We start from the raw sequence: 21,221 nt of genomic DNA, 5'->3' as shown, positions 1-21,221 counted from the left end.
TGAAATGTTTCAGTAAAGGGAACTTTCTTCAAAATTATCTCTATTGTATTAATATTCACTGTGTATACACAATTCTAGTCTTTTTTTCTACTTGATATATTTCAAAGTATTAGGTAAAACGTATTTATTTAGTCGTTGAAACCCGTGAGTCGATGTAACCTATATCATTATAGAAAACTTGGAAGCACTGGAAAACCTTTTCGTCTACGATCCCGCTAGCGGGATTCAAACCCAATGCTTTCGATCTCACGCAAACGCTTAACCCCTAAGTCGTGGATGTGCACTGCTGAGGACTCTCATACTGGAAAGAAACGGTTCTCCAGTGCTTCAAGGTTTTCCATGGTGGTCTAGCTTTCATTGACTCATGGATTTCAACCATTAAAATTACCACAATCTCCACAAACCTCATTCTGATCAAAAAATTTATTTCTACATAAAACATGCATAAAACAGTGCAAAAATTAATTTATGCATTGAGTAGAGGATTAATCATAAATTTATTTTTGTTATATCCCAATCAGAAACTTGTGTTAGTTTAATTCGGTCATTTATCTACTCTGAAGAGGTGGCTTAGATTAAGTTACGAAACGTCAAAAATACAATTTTTCTACTCATCGGGATGTATATTTATTATAAAATATGACGAAGTTAATTACTCAAATAAAACTATTAATTTTAATCACAATTATCTTTATTAGTTCAATATAATTAAGTACAGATTATTTTGAAATCATATCAAAATTATTTAGTGTTTAGCAAAGATGGATAATGACTAGCAGTGGAATCCAGGAAGCGCGTTTCGTCCTATTTGTGACTCGTCAGCTGGATGTACCTGCATCTCAGAGTTGATGTTCACTCTGGGACTCGAACCCAGTACCTTTCGCTTCAAACGCCATCGCGATATCCATCTTTGCTTACAATGCTTGTGAAATAAGGCTATATCGAGGCAATACGTACAGTATGCACATATGCCAATCAGAGACTGACCAGATGCAGTCCTAAACATCAATGGAAAGATTCAAACAAACAATACAAAGTGTATTTAATGTTTAATTTAAAATAAAGGAAATTACGATAATGAAATGAGAAGACGAAATTTATCAGAATTATGTGATATACTTGCGTAATACGTTTCGAACAATCTGATCACATATATACTTGTTCAGAACATTTTTATATGAAAATTAAAAGGTCAACTACACAGGTAAGGTAAGGTAAGCCGTAACAAAGAAAGAAAATAAATAAAGTACACAAAAACAATGTGATAATCACTCCGAATAAATCAGCATTACCATGGTCGGTTAAGAGTAAGAACAAATTGTTTTGGAACACATAAAGAGGATTTCAATTTCCGTATACGCAAGGCTCCAATAAACCTTAGTATACGTCCTTAAAGGCTTTTGTACAATACTACAAATGCTGACTTGATATCAACCTTATGACCAGTCTCAACTAAATGTTTCTCGATGGAGGAAGATGTCTGTTTATCCTGTGATCTTATTTGATCATTGGAATTCATTTGTTTCTACAGCCATTTGGGTATGTGTCCCGTCACTCTTACTTGCAGATCGCGATTGCTGCGCCCTATGTACGTGTTTCCGCACATATATGTAAACTGATAGACACAATGGAGTGTGGCACAATCGCCTACGTACTGTTTAGGTTTTTGGTGAAACATAGACCTTGTCTTTTCAATAATGACAAGTTGGGCTGCATAAAATGTCGTGTTGATGGCTCATTCAAGTCTTGGTTTCAACATGAAACTATTTGAGTTGCCTCTAAATGGTAACATAATATAAACTCACAATTTGTTATTACTCTTAACCTACCCTGGTAATGCTGATTTATTATCCAGAGTGATCATCACATTGTTTTTGTGTACTTTATTTATTTTCTTTCTTTGTTACGGCTTACCTTACCTTACCTGTGTAGTTGACCTTTTAATTTTCATATAAAAATGTCTTAACAAGTATATATGTGATCAGATTGTTCGAAATGTATTGCGCAAATATATCACATAATTAAAAGACTAATATTTGAACGAAGAATATTCTTTTCGATAAATTCTCTTCAGGTTCTACAATTATATATCCAAATTAATAATCCGAAAAAATGGCCAGGTTAAAGGCAAAGTACATCGTTTAAAGCATGTAAATTTAGGAATGCCAAATCAAATAGAATAAAATTGTTAATGTTGATATGACTCATATAGAATGTTAACTTGAATCTGTATATATGTTAAGTGAAAATTTAAGATCTGTGATCAGAATATAAATATGGGTCAGATAGGGTATGAGAGAGATATGATAGTGCAGTTACAATTCGATCAAGTGGAAGACTAAATTGTGTGAAAAATTAGTGAGACGTAATAAGGAGGGATCAATGAGATAAATTTCGTCTTTTTCATAGTTAAAATCATAAGTCAGTTGAAGCTAGACCACCAGGGAAAACCTGGAAGCACTAGACGGCCGTTTCGTCCTATTGTTGGACTCCTCAGCAGTGCGCATCCACGATCCCACCTCGCGAGATTCCAACCCAGGGCCTGTCAGTCTCGTGCCACAGCACTTAACCTCTAAACCACTGAACCGGCATCCGATGGTGTTAATGTCTAACTTCAACCAATCCACGAAATAGAGCAACCGTTCACCAATTGTCTTCAGTGAGTTGATATCTCCCAACAGACGTGGTTGAACTCCACTAGTCACTGCTTCTCACTAGAACTCCAGGAAATATCTCTTGAAGTCTTCACATTGTATTATCGAAATTTATCAAAGGGACTAACAGTTTTAAATTTATGGAAATTAATCAGTTTTCATTTTCCATTAGAAAAATTCTGAATATCAACATACATTTTAAATATAAAAACTATACGGTAAATAATGGGGAAGATACAAGCAAACAACATCAAGTGAATTGATATTGTAAATAAGTTTACTATTTGGCAGTAGTTGAGTTGAATGACATTTTGTATATTTGATAGTATTTAGCTAGCATTTCTCAATTTTACACAATGAATAATAATTATAACTATGATACAGGTGAGAAATTATTAGTATATATCAGAAGGGGTTTTGTGAAGATTTAGTATTTATCATAGTTGAAAGCGTGAGTCAATTGAAGCTAGACCACCATGGAAAACCTGGAAACACTGGACGGCCGTTTCGTCCTATTATGGGACTCCTCAGCAGTGCGCATCCACGAACCCGCTCTCTGATAATTAATATAATCATATGCTCACTAGTGACTTCGAGAAGTATATCAAAACCGGTCAGTATTCATACGAACAAGCAAATATCTTATGTTTAGTAGTGTACAGTAATCGAATATATATATATATATATATATATATATATATATATATATATATGCATGCCTAAAGAGGGTTTTATTGAACACAATATTGTGAAGCGATGGTTTATCTGGGCTTCCACCTGGCTGGTCGAAGTTTCTAACCTAGTCACCCTATTTTGGTTAGACTAGACGGTTAGTATAATTGGTCCTTACACAAACAGTGTGTCTCAAAACTAAATATATAAAACTGATAGTGGGTAAATACTCTACAGTATATTGCCTGCTTACGTATCTCTTTTGTAATTTTCTACCTCTTTCCGTTTGTATTCTTCACTATCTAATCACTTACATACTTCTTATTACGTAATGATTTTAATGTTTTGTGATTACTATTCTAAGTCTATTTACCTACGTTTGACCTCCTATTTCCTATGTTTAATTATTGATAAGACTTTTGTTATCGTAATTCAATATTCTTCCTACTATCAGTACACCTGTCTTCCCACTATCAACTTGTACTTTTAACTATTATGCTTGGTGACGTATTCTATTTGATTGTGATTATTGACTCAAATAGCCTTGATTAGTCTAACATTTTCGTATAAATATCCATGTATATTAAAGTTAAGCCTGATGACGATCCAATTGAAAACAATTGTTCGCTTACATGTGTTGTTCTAATTTTCACAATGGGAATCTTTAGTATCTCTTTATATAAAAAATCTGATGCTTGATTTTATATCATACTACTAGGTAATATTAACGAAGTATCATATTTCATAATTCTTTTCTACACTATGAAGCGTTGGTATGAACATCTTATCACTAAACTTTTCAAAAATAAACTACACCAGTCAGATAATAATGCGATAGATAGTTTGTCTATTCGGTTGATCAGACTTAAATGATATGAACATTGGTTGTCGTTTTTTTTTGTGATGAATTTTGTCGGCTGAAAACAAGTGAAGAATTTGTCTGAATGTAAAACAATTTTGAAGTTACCTTGATCTGATTGGCTAATAAATTTTTTGATGTTTAGCTATTTATCCTACTTGATAGTTAACGCTTCATTGATTTATTGTTGGTTACTTCTGTGAATTGATAATTTTCATAACTTTTTAAAACAAGCTATTTCGTTAATTATTCATCACTTATATGACACGGGACAGAATCCGTCAGAGAGCATCAGTTCCCTCAAGATTACAGCTAACGAGTACCAAGTAGCATGAAACCTATGTCCAGCGTTTCCGGTTGACTATCTCCAACCACCATCTCTTATTCATCACTTATGTATTTACAAGAGAATAAAATTTTATTTCGATTAATTTTTCAAACATTTCAACGATGAATAATAAGACAGAAGATCCTATATATTTGACGATATATTAGATTATTGTTGAAAAACAGAGTAGTTTAACATATTACAACAGTTAAATATCAACTCACTGAAGACATTAGTGAATGGTTGCTCAATTTCGTGGATTGGTTGAAGTTAGACATCAACACCACTGGATGCCGGCCTGCTCAGTGGTCTATCGGTTAAGTGCTCCGGCGCGAGACTGGTAGGTCCTGTGTTGGAATCTCGCGAGGTGGGATCGTGGATGCGCACTGCTGAGGAGTCTCACAATAGGACGAAACGGCCGTCTAGTGTTTCCAGGCTTTCCATGGTTGTCTAGCTTCAATTGACTCATGATCTCAACTATAAAACAAAGTTTAAATGAATTGAATGAAGCTATAGACAGTAAAAAAGCAACAATTTTCTGACATTTAGTTTGATTTCATTCAGCAAACTAAAGTTGTTTTTATATAAAAGAGTAAATAAATCTTGTTTCTATAAATTCGAAAATTGTACCTTATCATAATGTATCATAAGGCATGTCATTGATATGATGTTAGACGATTGCCAGTATGTGAGAATAACAACTATCTTTAAATGTTATAATGAAATTAGTGTAATTAGCTTAAGAAACTCATTACAATAGATATAAGTTTTATAAGAAACATAGAATTTCTTAGTCCGATAGTTTACGAGATTCAAGTACTCATGTTTTATTGGTTTTAAGTCATATAGCTGGAAAATATGAGATCATAATTCAGAAACTCAATTTTGTACAATATAATTGCTATGGTATCCGTAGTGAAAATGTGCATTCATTATTGTTTATTCATGTCTCCCCATAAGCGTCCCATATTTGAGTTGCTATGTGGGCGAGAATGATAATGATTGGTTGTTTGCTTAGTTAGACATATAGATAGTCTGTCAGGTGTCAGATGAGTTATATATTTCCCTATCCTTATTATTTATTATTTAAAGATTGTTCATTGTTGTTGGATTGTGTCGGATTTTGGTGTGGAAATATATTTAGGTTCTAGTCAGGCTAATCGCGTGTTCTTGATCTGAGTTGTGTTGAAGTCCTGTAAAGTCGACACTAAGAGGGATTCTAGTGTAGATATTCGTCTAAGGTAAATTAACGTCCCATTCGTGTAAAAAGTAAAACGGACCGTTATAACATGAGTGGATAACCAAGTTTGGAAGGATTATTAAGCTTTAATGTAAAATAATATTTTCTAGGGTGGAACTTCTAGATAATTCACTTTTCATTCACTTTACTTAACTTAATGAATAAGAAGGAATTGTTCACAAAGTATTTTGATGAGAGATTTAAATATATTTATGGTAGCTCACCACTTAAATTGACTGAAAAAAAGTCTGTTAGCTAACACACATGAAAATAATATAGCGATTATAATTCCATGGACACTTTTGCCTATAAATATTTATTGATAATCCAGCTAATTAGACCCGTGTAAGATAGGTTGCGTCCGGAATTTCACTGCTAGCCACCATCCATCTCTGCCAAAAAATGCTGATGGTAATGTTGAGACAATTCGCTAAGAATGGAGACTGATCAATTTTAGTCGTTAGCATCGACAACGAGAAGATTCAAACCCTTACAGGATAATACTAATGGTTTGAGTTTTCAAGAGTCACTCGTCCCTTAATAATTTTCAGTTTTTTTAAAGAACCAGTTTTCATCGTATTTTGAATACGTAGTTAATTTTTATGTGATACTGATAATTTGAATAACTAGACTCATATAGTAAATCCCATTCCTTTTTCAATTTTCATAATATATAGGTCAATACGGTTGACTTATCACTGAATAGTGACTAATGTCATGTTTATCTGGTCCTTTAGTACCAATCGAATTCTAGTGATTATTACTCAATGCAACCACTAATGTAAGCGACTTGACATTGCATGTACTATGTTGAGGTGTTAGGTAATTACAGGTAGTTATCAAGAAACTACAAACCACTAAAATTAGCCACCACTCATTGATCAGTCAACTTTAAACATCTCAGTCAGACAAAAGAGGCCAGTCGCTGCTCAAATGGCTCAGAGGTAACACCTCAGTCTGTGAATCTGGGTCGTCCAATGAGTACTACTTACCCCAAGATTACCGGTACTTCTGATTAAGAAGTTTGAAATAGCATGAAACCTATGTCCAGTGTTATTTGTTGACTAGTTTCAACCACCCTACATACTAATCAATATTTATTATAGATCTTCACAAAATGTAAACAGTTCAAAATCAGTACCTTAGATCGAAAACAAAAGTTAATTGAAAAGCTGAATTCATGCCTGAAATTTCAAAATTGCAATTATTATTACTATTTTTTACATATCTGTTTTATAGTAACGAAATAAATCATAGTTGAGATCATGAGTCAGTTGAAGCTAGACCACCATGGAGAACCTGGAAGCACTGGATGGCCTTTCCGTCTTATTAAGGAACTCCTCAGCAGTGCGCATCCACGATACCGCCTCGCGAGATCCAAACTCAGGACCTATCAGTCTCGCACGCGAGCGCATAACCTCTAGACCACTGAGCAGGCCGGCGTCCAACGGTGTTAATGTCTAACATGGTGGTCTAGCTTCAATTAACTCATGATCTCAACTATACAAAATTACTAAAATCTACACAAAACCCCTTTCTGATAAATCATAATACTTGAATTATTCATGTATAAATCAGACATATTAGATTATGAAGCTTTTTATTTTATCATCTTCATATAATTTAATCTAGAACACTGTCAAAACACATCGTATATAAAAAGTCTAACATAATATGTATCACAGACAAATGAACTTTATTATACAGAATTTAATTTTAGTAATCTATAAAATTGTATGAATATACCTTCTTAAAGATGATTAAGTAGAAGCTAAATACACTGTGTATTCAAATGTATTTATCAAAAAAGAAGAATCTTTGAGCTTTAATAAAAAAATAAGTTACACTGGATAGACAAAAGTTCAAGTTTACTTTTACATGAATGTAAAAAGAACAAAAAAAAAAGAGAAAGAAATCGTTATTTGAGTAAACAATTAAAAAATAAATAACAATTTAAAGTTAGTAACCTGGATATCACTGTCAATATGACTAGAAAGTTGGAAGTAATTTTATAACTTTGATTTAAAATCACAAATTAATAAACAAAATTTCATTGATTCACTTAGTATTGTTTGTTTGAATCTTCCCATCGATTTGTTAGGACTGCAACTAGTCAGTCTCTTATTTACATATGTGCATACTGTGTGTATCGCCTTGATATAGCCTTAATTCACAGGCATTAAAAGCAAAGATGGATAGTGGCTGGCAGTGAAATCCAGGACGCGTGTTTCGTCCTATTTGGGATTAATCAGTTAGACGTACCTGTTTCTCAGAGTTGATGTTCACTCTGGGATTCGAACTCAGTACCTTTCGCATCAAATGTCATCGCGTTATCCACTCAACTACTGAGTCATGATAGCCACTTCATTGATTTGAAGTTATTTTATTTCAAGAATGAAAAAAATATGTATTTAAGTAAATAATTGTTTTTTTTTCAATAACTTCATCCGCAGACTCTATAGTTATAAGTCCATAATTATTATGATATCATCATGCCTTGTTTTAGCGACTGAATCGAAGTATTTCCCTTTTATGTTCGCGTTCGCAAGCGAGATCGATAGGTCCTTGGTTTGAATCCTGCGAGCGGGATCGTGTATATGCACTGCTGAGGAGTCCCATATTAGAATGAAACGACTGTCCAGTGCTTCCAGGTTTTCTATGGTGGTCTAGCTTTAATTAACTCATGAATTTAACTATTGAGAGGACGTTGTTAAATATTTTTGTAATCTTACGTCACGCAATTTTTATCAGTGAAATAATAAACAAAAAATATTTCCTGAATTAATTAGACTACGATGTAATCTCCTATATACCGAGGTATTCTCGCATGATTATTCATCATCTCATGAATTTGAATAGACCATTTGAATGAGTTACGTCTACTATTATCAGTGATTTATGAAACTTATTCACTTTTCAGTAGGGGGCCATTCTAAATAATTATTTTGAAGGAACACTTACATAGAAGTATGATGAGATTCTGTCAAACAATGTAAAAAGTAAAGTCAACAATCAAATTTATTCTAAGATTTTCTTAGACATGTATGGGTAGTTAAAGTACTAAATAATTTTTATGCTTAATTGAGATTAATATTGTTCTGTTGACTTGAGTTCTGGCAATCGAATCATTCAAGTGAAATAAATTTCACTAATATGCAAATGGATCATGATTGTAATCGAAACGTTAGTAAATCATTTGGAAATAACAGATACCTTGATGAGATTGATTGCAAACTAGCAGTGTAAATGATCAACGTTAATGATCTATCGTCAAATGATTAGAGGCCTACTCGAGTTAGACGGGGACGGTGTAACGAATAAGCCAACTTCGAGGTCACACCTTGTGACCAGCACCTTACGTGGATTGAACCATCGCCATATCAAGGGATCATAGATGCTATGGAGACTGTACAACACGAAGAACGTTATTACAAGAATATATTAGTTAAGGTACAACCACGAAAGTACAGAAGTGAAAGAACAACCACTGCCGTGTCGGCCAGTCCATGGCATATATTGACTGGTGCGCGTTGACTATCCTTGACCTTGACAGGGATCGATGATCTGTTCGATATTCAGTAACATTTCACCGACCCTACAGTAGGTTTTGTTTCAGTTTTAGCTCTAAGTGTAGGGTCAAAAGAAACGGACTACATGAAGTAGACTTCATTTGTAATGAAGTTGATCAAATGAATAATCAAATATCCATATACATTATTATCAAAGACACAAACATAGTTTATTTTATAATTGGAATATTTAACCAAATTTTAACTGATATCATATTACTAAAGTTAACAGTGTTTAGTCTTGTTGACCTTTTTTTCTAGCAAGATTTATTTTTACGAGATGTGGTTGCCGAATCCATGCCCAACCCTCCTCCTTTATCCGGGCTTGGGACCGGTAGTAACTCTAAAAGAGCTACAGGCGGAGTGTACTGCGGGAATTAGTTTTGTGCAGATCTGAAACAAAATAACAATGAAAAGATCATATTATTTTTTCAATTAAACCTTCTTATCTGTTCAACATTTGAAAATCATATCAAACTAATTACTACATCAGTCGATTAGAAAAATAATTGTCAATAGATGAACTAAGTTTTGTAGGCTTGACATACTACACAGTTACCAAATATGTCATAATTTAATGTTATTAAGTGAAATGAGATGTCAACTTAGAATTTTGTATAAAGTTACCCGTATTCTAAGCTTTATCCATTATATGCTTTCAGATATTTTTGATTTGTTTAATCGACAAGCTATAATGTAGTCGGGTTTTATTTATCTAATCATTTCTTGCTCAAATGTTATTGTTATATCTGTCATCGTGTTCAATGAAAATACAAACTAGTTTCTTTCTCGCCTTTTATATATAATTGTGAGTTAAATTATACCAACCTTGTGTAAGATATTATTAATCTATAGATTTTTATTATTCAACAATCAGACATACTGAGAATTAATCAAAAACTTAACAATCTCCTCAACCACATACTGATAATTACCATGTATTCACTAGTGACTAGCTAAGGGAGGGAATTCTCGGAGTTCTAATAAGAAGCTGTGACCAATGGAGCTAATCCATGTCAGATAAAGACAGGCGTCTACATCAGTCCAATAGAAGGTGGTTGCGCAATATCGTGGGTTGGTTGATGTTAGACTTTAACACCGTTGGATTTCAGCTCAGTAGTCTAGAGGTTAGCCTTCGTGAGTGAGACTGATAGGTCCTGGGTTGGAATCTCGCGAGGCGGGATCTTGGATGCGCACTGCTGAGGAGTCCCACAATAGGACGGAACGGCCGTCCAATGATTCCAGACTTTCTATGGTGGTCTAACATGAATCGATTCATGACCTCATTCAAAAACTTAACAATCTCCACAACCTCATGCTTATGAAAATGTTGGGGATGTTAAATCCCCAGAACTTACTTGGTAAATGGCTTATTTTTGTAATTTAATTTTGGAAATTTGAATTTGGCGCCAAAAGCGCTCCTTTCACCTTCGAGTCGGATTTCCACCTTGGAAATATCTTAAACGCTATCGGTTCGTTGTATCTTTATAGTGTGCTATTTTGTAATGCTTCCCAAGGACAACTTTATACTGTATATATACGTTTGATTTCTTCCTATTGCGATTACTTGTACTTCAGCTGCTTACGGAATATATTTTCCCTTACTTCGTCTTGGACTTCTCACTCTAGTTACCGGGGCCTGGGATAACGGATTAGAATAGCCTATCGTGTCACTGTGTTATTGACCTTCGTTCGTTACCGAGAAAATCGTAATTACCACCAAGCATATCAGAAAATCAGATAAGCGACTATGAACTATGTAACTATAGTCAAGATTATCATTACTATCACTACAAGATCTTATCTTCACTTTGTCGAATGTTCAGTCTAAATTTCACTACTTAAATGCTCAATTGAACTGTTGACAATTTATTATATTTCTGAATTTAGTTAATCTTATGAATTTGAATTTTCTATATGAAGAGTATTAAATAATTAGTATCTGTACATTCTTATTACATTCATGGTAACTAGGATCGTCGAATTGTTATTTAGTACACGATTCTTAAGAAAAATGTTAATTTATCAGATATTATATTCTACATATCCTACATAAATTCAAATGGATTGATATCAACAAAACAGTTATATTGAATAGGATAACTTGTGATAAATTAATTTGAAATGAAGTTGATTTTTGTTAAGAAATGATATTAACTAGATAAACACTGAAAACTAACGGTAAGCACTAGATAGCTATCTTGTTCTAGCTTACAATTCTCCTGTAATACTCGTCAAGCGTTCGATAAGAATTTAAATAGATTATTTGACACTTATCGTTGAAACATCTAGAATTTATTTTCAAATTTATCAACACTGAACGGGAAATTATTTTTCATATAGATAGTTTGTGGTGGTTATTTGATCCTTAATTCGTTTCTATCATTAAGTGATATCAATCAAATAGTAGGTGAAAATCATTGTACAGTGTTCACTCATGATATCATAAATATCAAACACCCCTCAAATCGTTGAGATTGTTGATAAAAGTTTATAACTTTGAAAGAATTCTTTCATCACCTAGCAGATATATGTGTACATTAAAAAAAGCTAATATTTGGAAAGGGGTTTTGTGAAGATTTTAGTAATTTTATATAGTTGAGATCACCAGTCAATTGAAGCTAGACCACCATGGAAAACCTGGAAGCACTGAGGAATCCCACAATAGGATGAAACGGCCGTCCAGTGTTTCCAGGTTTTCCATGGTGGTCTAGCATCAATCGACTCATGATCTCAACTACATAAAAGTTAATATTTGCCAAAATATGTAGCCATTTACAACATAATAATGGTAAAGTGATCTGACTTAACCAATTTATAAAATACATATACTTGATACATTTTAAGTAGTATATATATACATATATTACTTACAAAGATTTTTTTATTATTTTTAACTGATAAAACAAAACTACTATAATGGTTCTATTATATTACAATTTAAGAATTTGAAAGCCAAAGGTATTTATCTCATTAAAATAAGATTGATTATGTAAAGTGTTTACGTCATATTATATATATATGTATATTGTAGTAACAATGTCTAGTATCTGTGCCAAATAATACATGACATTTAATACAACTCAAAATAATATTGTTATACTTGTAAAATAGAATAAATATGTAAAAATTAATTTTATAAGTGTTAAAAATTATTCGGTAATCGTATCATCATAATAAGTTTATAGTATAAAAATATCTTGGTTAATCAGTCAGCTAAAACGTAGGACCAGGCACATATATTCATCGGTTCAAGTTGCCATACCTCATTAGCATAACAAGATGAACACCGAATTCATAAAAGTAGTTAATTTAGTGGTGGTGGTAGTATATAAACGAAAGGTTGTATATAAGGATATAGTACAGGAAGGAAGACAGTGATGAAGCACTTTTAATCTCAAGGTTTGAGGGAAGATAAAGAGTGTATACACCTACGCTATTGTGATCGATTCTGAGCCATGACCTCATCAACTGATTTACCATCATTCCCTAATACCCTGCGTCTAACCTCACTATTACTTACCCGGTGATCCCAGCAGATTTGAACATTATTTCTAAGACATCTGTGGTCAAATACTAGTAACTTGCGAGTATCTTCTACTCTTAATGGCCATGTTTCACAACCGTAAAGTAAAAGAGAGCTAGCTGCTGCACAGTATGCTCGTCCCTTAATTGATAGACGGATATCTCGCCTTCGCGTTAGGTGACGTAAGTTGGCAAAATCCAAACGGGATTTTTGAATCCGTGTAGAGATTTCATCAGACACCAACCCATTAGGGCTGATCAGACTTCCAAGATAAGTGAAGTTGTCGACGCGTTCGACTACTTCACTCCCTATCCTTAGTTCAGGTGTTGACGCAGGCCAGTCCTGGAGTAACAATTTACATTTAGATGAGGAGAAACGCATCTCAAATATCTTGGAATTGTTACACAGTTCTAACAGAAGACTTTTCATTTTGTCAGCGTCTTCATCAAACAGGACTATGTCATCTGCATATTCTAAATCGATAAGTGGACCTCCTGGTAGGAGATCAATTCCTGAAAATCTCCGTTAATATAAGAAAGTGATTCATTAATATTTTACGTATTAAGATATGTTTTTGTCAGAAGGGATTCGAATCTCGCGAGGCGGAATCGTGGATGCGCACTGCTGAAGAATCACACAATGGGACGAAACGATCGTCTAGTGCTTCCAGGTCTTTCATAGTGGTCTAGCTTCAATTGACTCATGATTTCAAATATGGTTTTGTGTGTAGATTGTAAATAAATGTGGAACTGATTAGCTAGAATGATAAATTCTTCTATCGACATAAACAATTAATTTTTTTAGAATCTGGTTTTTAGATAAATAAATACATGTTAAGTATGTAAGCATTTTAACAATATAAAATTATCAGTATAGTGTTGTGGAGATTATTGAGTTTAGATTGATATCATGAATGGATCAATGTTAGACCACCATTGAAAACCCGGAAGCACTAGACGACCTTCACGTCCTGGTATGGGACTACTCAACAGTGCGCATTCATGATCCCACACACGGGACTCGAACACAGGACCTTTGGTCTCATGTGCAAACGTGACCAATAGAGTTCAACTGTGTCGGGTGTGAGGCAGTTACTGACTGAAGACAGTGGTAGACGGTCACGTAATATCGTGGATTGGTGAATGTTAGACATCATTATTGTTGGACGCCGGCTGTGTTCTGAAGGTTAAGCACTCACGCGAGGCACCGGTCTTGGGTTTTAGTCCCGTGTGAGGGATCATGGGTGCTCACTGTTGAAGACGGCTGTCTATTCCTTCCAGGTTTTCAACGGTGTTCTAACATTGATCCACTCATGATATCAATCTAAATGAAAAATTGTAATGTTTATCCAACTATTAACAATTTTGACATATCCATAGACACTTATCAGTTTACATACTAGTAAAATATTTTTTAAAATTATTTGTCAGAAAGCGTAGGTTCTCAGTTGTATTATTTGTATTTAATGTGCATTATTAACTTGTCGCAATACATTATTTCTGATCATTATCCTATTTAAATTACTTTCATAATTTCATGTATCGCGATTCATGACCTCAAGGGTCACGTCTTTGTTTTCTAACTTTACAGTATCTTTTCTGAAGAGATTCATTAACACGAATAACATTAATATTTACTTGGATAATTTTTGAAGATCTAATTCATCTGAATATTATTTCAACATTCAAGTGTAATATCAATACGTCTTTATTTATTTTTTATAGAAAAATATATATTATAAAAACTGTGATACCTCTTGATTGTATTATGTTTTCTGAACTGGATGGTTTACTTGTGAAGTGTTCATTGTTTTTCTAGATAACATTATCTTCGCTTACTTTACGCAAGAATAAGATATTTGATTATACCTGAAGCGCCTAATCAGTCTGCTCTGGTGACGTCATCCATAAATGGTTATCTTCGGAGGTTTCACCAGCTTTACTCATATTTGTATTCTTGTTTGTCGTTTGGTTCGGTTGATCCCTGGCTACGTGATCGGTTAACCTCTTCCCCATAGAATAGTCAATAGGGTTTATGCCGAAATATTTACTGATTAGATATTGACCTGAATAGTATGTTTCTAGAAACTGTCTAGGATTTCTTGAATTTTCTCGATTCGGAATTCTGATGCTTTTCCAATCGAATATTTTTTGTGTTTGCTTTTATACACTGATATAAATGAAAACTTGTAATGTTTTCTAACCCTAATTTTGTGTTTGCGTACGTAGGTGCGAACTTTGTCCAGTGTAATCTCTCTCACATTTGAGGTAATTTGTTTTTTAGACGACTTTGTTGTGTCTTTCGATATTCACAAATTAGAATAAAATGACTCTGTCGGCTTGTAGGAGACGCTAACTTCAAAAGACTTTAATATCCTCGTGTGATTTCCTAAACGTTTACCACGCATGATAGAATGGTTTTTTTCTGTTTCTTAGGGATGATTTTGTGCTGGTATATTGACTTACCAGATAGGACAGTTGCTCTTAATTACGGTGAAAAGTGAATTGGTTTTTCAATTTAGTGTTAGGTTGTTACTATTGTATTTTAATATTCGGTCTGTTTAGCCTGGTTTTTAGCTTACTTGTCTTTCCAATGTTCCTGGGTTTGTTTTGCTGATTAAAATACCCTAGAATGGAACTTCATTTGCTGATTCTTTTTCTCTTGTAAATATGATGTTGTTGAAGATGTTGATCCTAAACTTATGGGTACTCTGAGGCTGATGTTTATAACAACATTGAAGGTATAGGTCTCCATAATTGTTACACTTTACTATACCCGTTAAACGAATGATATTCGTTAGTTTTCATATCTCTAATTGGAATTATATTCATTCATCTTTTTCTCTGTTATTCTGTTTTAAATAAGGTTTGTCTTGCTGCTCCAGAAACAATTTTCAGTTTAAAACTAATTGAACATGGATTTCCAAAAGAACGTTTAGCACTTTTCGGTGTTCTGTTAATGCCAATACAAGCTATATTGCCATTATTAATTACACGTTGGACTAATGGGCCAAGACCATTAGGAGTATTCATAATTGCTTTTCTACCAAGGTGAATATATTTGTTTGGCTTTTGATAAATTGTATATTTCAATTCAGTGGAATATTGTTTTGTTAATTAACGAGGTCTAAATATGGCATCTATTTATACTCACATAATTCTTTATTTGCACACTGAAATAATTGTTTTATTTATGTTCAATCTGTGGGAATAAATTTACTGGAGCAAAATAACGTACGATAGTTACATAGATATACATCCATTCCTTTATAATTTCCCTGAATTAATTAGATGGTAGTTAAAACTACAACTTTATCTATCTATGAATGCTTAGATAGAATGTTTCCTTTTGAACATTTTTACTACTCGTCGACAATGTAGTGTCGATTTTATCAACATTCATAACCTTTAAGTTTTATATAGTTAAGATCATGATAAAATTGAAGCTAGACATCCATGGAAAACCTGGAAGTACTGGACGGCTGTTTCGTCCTATTGTGGGACTCCACAGCAGTGCGCATCCACGATCCCACCTCGCGAGATTCCAACCCAGGACCTACCAGTCTCGCGCGCGGGCGCTTAACCACTAGACCACTGAGCAGGCCGGCATCCAGTGGTGTTAATGTCTAACTTCAGTATGTGTTAAAACTGACAAAAGTGAATAACTACTGATCACTTTGTGACCTTTATTATCATCCTTAATCATTCACTTGTTGAATGACAAGGAAGCTATAACTACAAATAATAGTTTTAACTGTCATATACACAGACCTTCAATTAGTAGTTTTATAATTTTCGATGAATTTAATTGAAATTCGAAGCTTTCATATTGAAACTTTTTGTTGCATAAAGCTCGTGGTTATCTGAACTAGATGGCTAAGTAAATAACGTATTGGGTATTTGAAATAAAAGGTGAAGGATTTTCTTTTTGCGAACGTAAACATTGAAGACTAGACCTTTCAAAATAGCAATGGATTCTGAGAGTACATTCATTATTGTTTGGCTTTCAACAAGTCACTTTGTGTTGATACAATGGATTGTGAACGATTATTTTTAACTTCTGAACAACGATTCGAATAATATCATAAGTCAAAAGTAGCTTTAAGCTTGAAAAATAAAAATTTTTCAAAAGAATGAATCTTTACAAGTACTATTCAATGGCTTATTGATTTTTCACTGTTGTCGTTTATTTTAACATTTGAGCTCATATTATTTATTATTGACTTTTAGGCACATAATTCAAACATATATTATCAATTGTTGTGTACTATATATACGCATATGTTCTTGAAGATTCTGAAAGTTAATCTTACCACTCAAAGAAGTAATTACTTTCTTTTTTCATCAGCATAATATTGAAGCTGATTTGTATCTAAATCTAATGAACAACGAAACATTAAAGTATTTTCATAGCTTTAATCATGTACTAACTCTAGCTGGTGCACCATTGAGAAACTGGAAGCACTGGACGGCTATTTCGTTCTAGTATGAGGTCCCTCAGAATTGTTCATCCATAAACCTCATCCGGGGATCGAGCGCATGTCTGGTGTGTGATAGTGAAGGTAATAGATGAAGATTACTTGATATCACGGGTTGTTTGAAATTGGACATGGACACCAGTGCAAAGCGAACCAGTAACCTAGAGATTAGAAATTTCTACGCGAAACCGAAGGTACTGAGTTCAACCTCCTATGACTGAATAGTGAATGGGCACTTCTAATGAGTTCCGTGCTGGGACGAAATGGCTATTTATTGTCTCCAGGTTTTCGATTAGGTTCTAAACTACAAAAACTCTACAGCCTCCACAAATCACTCTATACTATTAACTTATTTAAAATGCTTCTTATGAATTAAAATATCAGAAGAATAAAGTGAAAATTTCATTATCCGTGTTGTTTTTTTCCTCAATATTTACTTTTAGATTATTGGTGACCTCGTTGACAATTCCTATTGTTTACTATACACCATACTTTAGAATTATTCCACCTAATCAAACTCAAATTCAATTTATTAACTTAAACAGAAGCGATTTAAATAATTTCACAACTAATTCAACACAAAATCATACAGCAAATACAGTTAAAGATATGGCATATTCGTTTACTTGGTTATTCTATATACTTTTATTAAGTAAATTATTTGTTTATTCAACTATATCAAGCATAATGATGGTTGTACAGGTAGCATTTCATGCTAAAATCAGTGATCCAGCTGTTGGTGGAACATATATGACTTTGTTGAATACAGTTTCTAATATCGGTAGGTAATGTTTGTTATGTTATCCTGCTTGAGATATTACTATTGTTATAAAGTTTCACTTGTATTTTTATATCATACTTTGTATGATGTTTAGCTAAGTAGATCAGTTTTATGCATCATACTGGTCCCGATAGCTTTTCTTACAGTTTAGAAGAATTTTCGTCAAAATTTGAAAGGAAAGTTCGACAGTAGTTAGGCGCCGAATAATGTAAGATATTATAGGGGAAAATTATATTTCTAAAAATCTTAGCCTTTGAACTATAGGTCAGTCTAACTTTTCGGTTGGCAGTCTAGCCTAAGCTTTTGCAATGAAACACAATCGTCCTGAATGGTTTAGTTCCACACAAATAGAGAGGAACAGCTGAAGCGCTGCACACATGGACGAATACAAATAATATTAATAGAAGAGATGGATTACAATTAGATATGTCATAGCAACTAATAAATACATTTTACCTCATTTAACTCATCTTTTATCGTGTGAACAACAATAATTACTGTCACTTTTTCTAATCAGTTAGTTTATCTGGATATACGATGAATAATCAGTTTAGTCAACACAAAAACACAAACATTCATTTATTTATCTTCGCTTTATGCACACAGTGACATGTTTGACTCATATCATCTAAAAAATTATCTATTTTCATTAAATTCCTAATCAGAGGCGATATACGATCAATGAATTTTTCTCTCATCAGATGTATATACACGTACATACAACTGTTATCTTATCACAATTTCTCCACTTATACACATTACAACATATCTTACTTACAACATTGTTAATGTAGTTGAATGAATTGTCTTGTGTACAGTTAGTTAGTGAACCATGTATTATAGTTCCCTGAAAAATCTTGGACAAGATTGCCGAACAGAACGTTGAGTTTACTTAAAGATCAAGCGCTGAAATGTTTACAAATATAATTTACGAACTTAACTTTCTTCCAATTATTAGCGAGTTATTTTTTATAGAAGGTAAATAATGCAAACTAAATAGTAGTGTTGTAGTGTGATTCATTAAACAGTATTTTACCATTGTTAATCATCTACTTGGACTTACTACAAATCACTCTCATAGTACATTGGCTTAAAGCATAGAATTTTTTGAGAAATGTAAATAACTAACCTTTCATTCTACTTTTCAATTGGAACTGAGGCTCAATAGTGTGAATAAATGATTTTAGGTCCTTGAAAGCAGTTGGAAAACATCTTGACTTAAAAAGTTTTCCGATTTTTTTTTGCTTTCATTAAAATGATAGTTTTGTGAAAACGTATACCGTCTCACTTAATGTTAACACATTTTAATCATTTAGTATTGTATTTTCTTATTTTATTCAAATAAATTTCTAAATAATCAGTAGCAATTCCAATAGTTTAAATGCTTCAAAAACAACCATAACAATAAATTTATTTTTTTTGTTATATCCCAATGAGTAGAAAAAAATTGTATTTTGACATTTTGTGACTTAATGTAAGCCACTTCTTCAGAGTGAATAAATAATAAATAAGTAATAAATATTTACTCTGAAGAAGTGGTTTATATTAAGTCACGAGATGTTAGAAATACAAACTATCAAGTTCAATCTCGGTACTGATATCTATAAAATAATAATAATAAGTTCGAAGAATATAGGATAACATGAGATATCCATTTAGTTTAACTGATGTACTTATTGGAATTTGAGAACCCATGAGGATATTGAATAGAGTATCAATCACCAGCGTATGCAATAACCTTGTTATGTGATTCAGTGTTAGTGGGTATAGGAATCTCCTGACTTTTCTCGATGGGTAGTCCTAGCTCAAAGAAAAAGACTTAGTCATTCTGATAATACGTTTAGTACAACATGCTAAATTGAAAATATTCAACCATTTGTGTTACGTTTTTAATATTCCTTAAGCTTAATATACTTTAACTTTATTATTTAGTATTTTAGCGGGAATTCCACGTATCATCATGTTTATTCCTTGTTCATATGTCACCACGTAGTTTAATGAAACAAAATATTCTATATGAATGATTATCTTCCATTTCATTCAATTTCTAATTTCTCCTACTTCTTTTATTTACAAGATTTGTTACTTAATTCTTGCATAACTACTATAATATTGATGTTTTATCAAAATATTTTGTTCGTTTCTTTTTTACCTATTCAACATAATAAATAAGTAATAAATATTTACTCTGAAGAAGTGGTTTATATTAAGTCACGATATGTTAGAAATACAAACTATCAAGTTCAATCTCGGTACTGATATCTATAAAATAATAATAATAATATTGATATCTCCATCAACAGATGCTCACATATATATATGCATATGTAATACTACTCATCTTTGGATTTCTATCCAATCGTTTCATACTATTTCACAAAATCCTACTGTTCATAGATTGATTTTAAACAAACAATAAAAGAATTACTCATCTGAATAATCATAAATCTAATATGAAACAATTTAGTTGCAACGGAATAATTGAATAAACATCCTAAACATTAATGGGAAGATTCAAACAAACAATACTAAGTGAATTAAGGCTTCACCCCATTGCACAAGCAAGTGGCTATCAGGACTTAGTAGCTGAGTGGATAACGCGATGGCGTTTGAAGCGAAAGGTACTGGGTTCGAATTCCAGAGTGAACATCAACCCTGGGATGCAGGTACATCCAGTTGACAAGTCCCAAATAGGACGAAACGCGCATCCTGGATTTCACTGCTAGCCACTATCCATCTTTGCTTATAAATGAATAAACTGTTTTATTATTCTCTTTAATATATATCTGAAAATGTTATTATGATTTACATTTATCTGTTAGTTTAAATAAATAGTATATTTGTAATATTCCAATGAGTAGAAGAATTAGATTTTCTGACGTTTCGTAACCCAACGTAAGCCACTTCAGAGAACAAATAAGCAAATTAAAGTTACTCCAATTTTTTTTTATTGTTCCGTTGTACTATTTAAACTTGGAATAATGTTAATTTGGTTATTTATTCTTTGAAGAAGTGGCTTACACAGAGTTACGAAACTTCAGAAAATCTAATCACTGGGATATTACAAATACATTAATTTTATTTATAACAACTTACCCAATGCTTAATTCATTCG

At 32.9% G+C, this 21,221-nt stretch overlaps 1 protein-coding gene across 1 annotated transcript in view; it reads left to right on the top strand.

The window, feature by feature from the left end:
* Smp_159740 overlaps positions 1–21,221 on the top strand; it is a gene marked incomplete at both ends in the record, with an annotated part of 70,179 nt that overhangs the window by 42,606 nt on the left and 6,352 nt on the right. Inside the window, 2 exons of the mRNA XM_018793300.1 lie at positions 15,714–15,898; positions 17,769–18,106. Coding sequence (XP_018647826.1) covers positions 15,714–15,898; positions 17,769–18,106 — 523 coding nt within the window. The remainder of the gene's footprint in view (positions 1–15,713; positions 15,899–17,768; positions 18,107–21,221) is intronic.

The sequence above is a fragment of the Schistosoma mansoni genome, chromosome 1 (genome assembly GCF_000237925.1).
Source record: "Schistosoma mansoni strain Puerto Rico chromosome 1, complete genome".
In the NCBI taxonomy this organism is placed as follows: Eukaryota; Metazoa; Platyhelminthes; class Trematoda; order Strigeidida; family Schistosomatidae; genus Schistosoma; species Schistosoma mansoni.
Note: the sequence above shows the minus strand (reverse complement) of the source record. Positions and strands in the feature narration are given on the sequence as shown.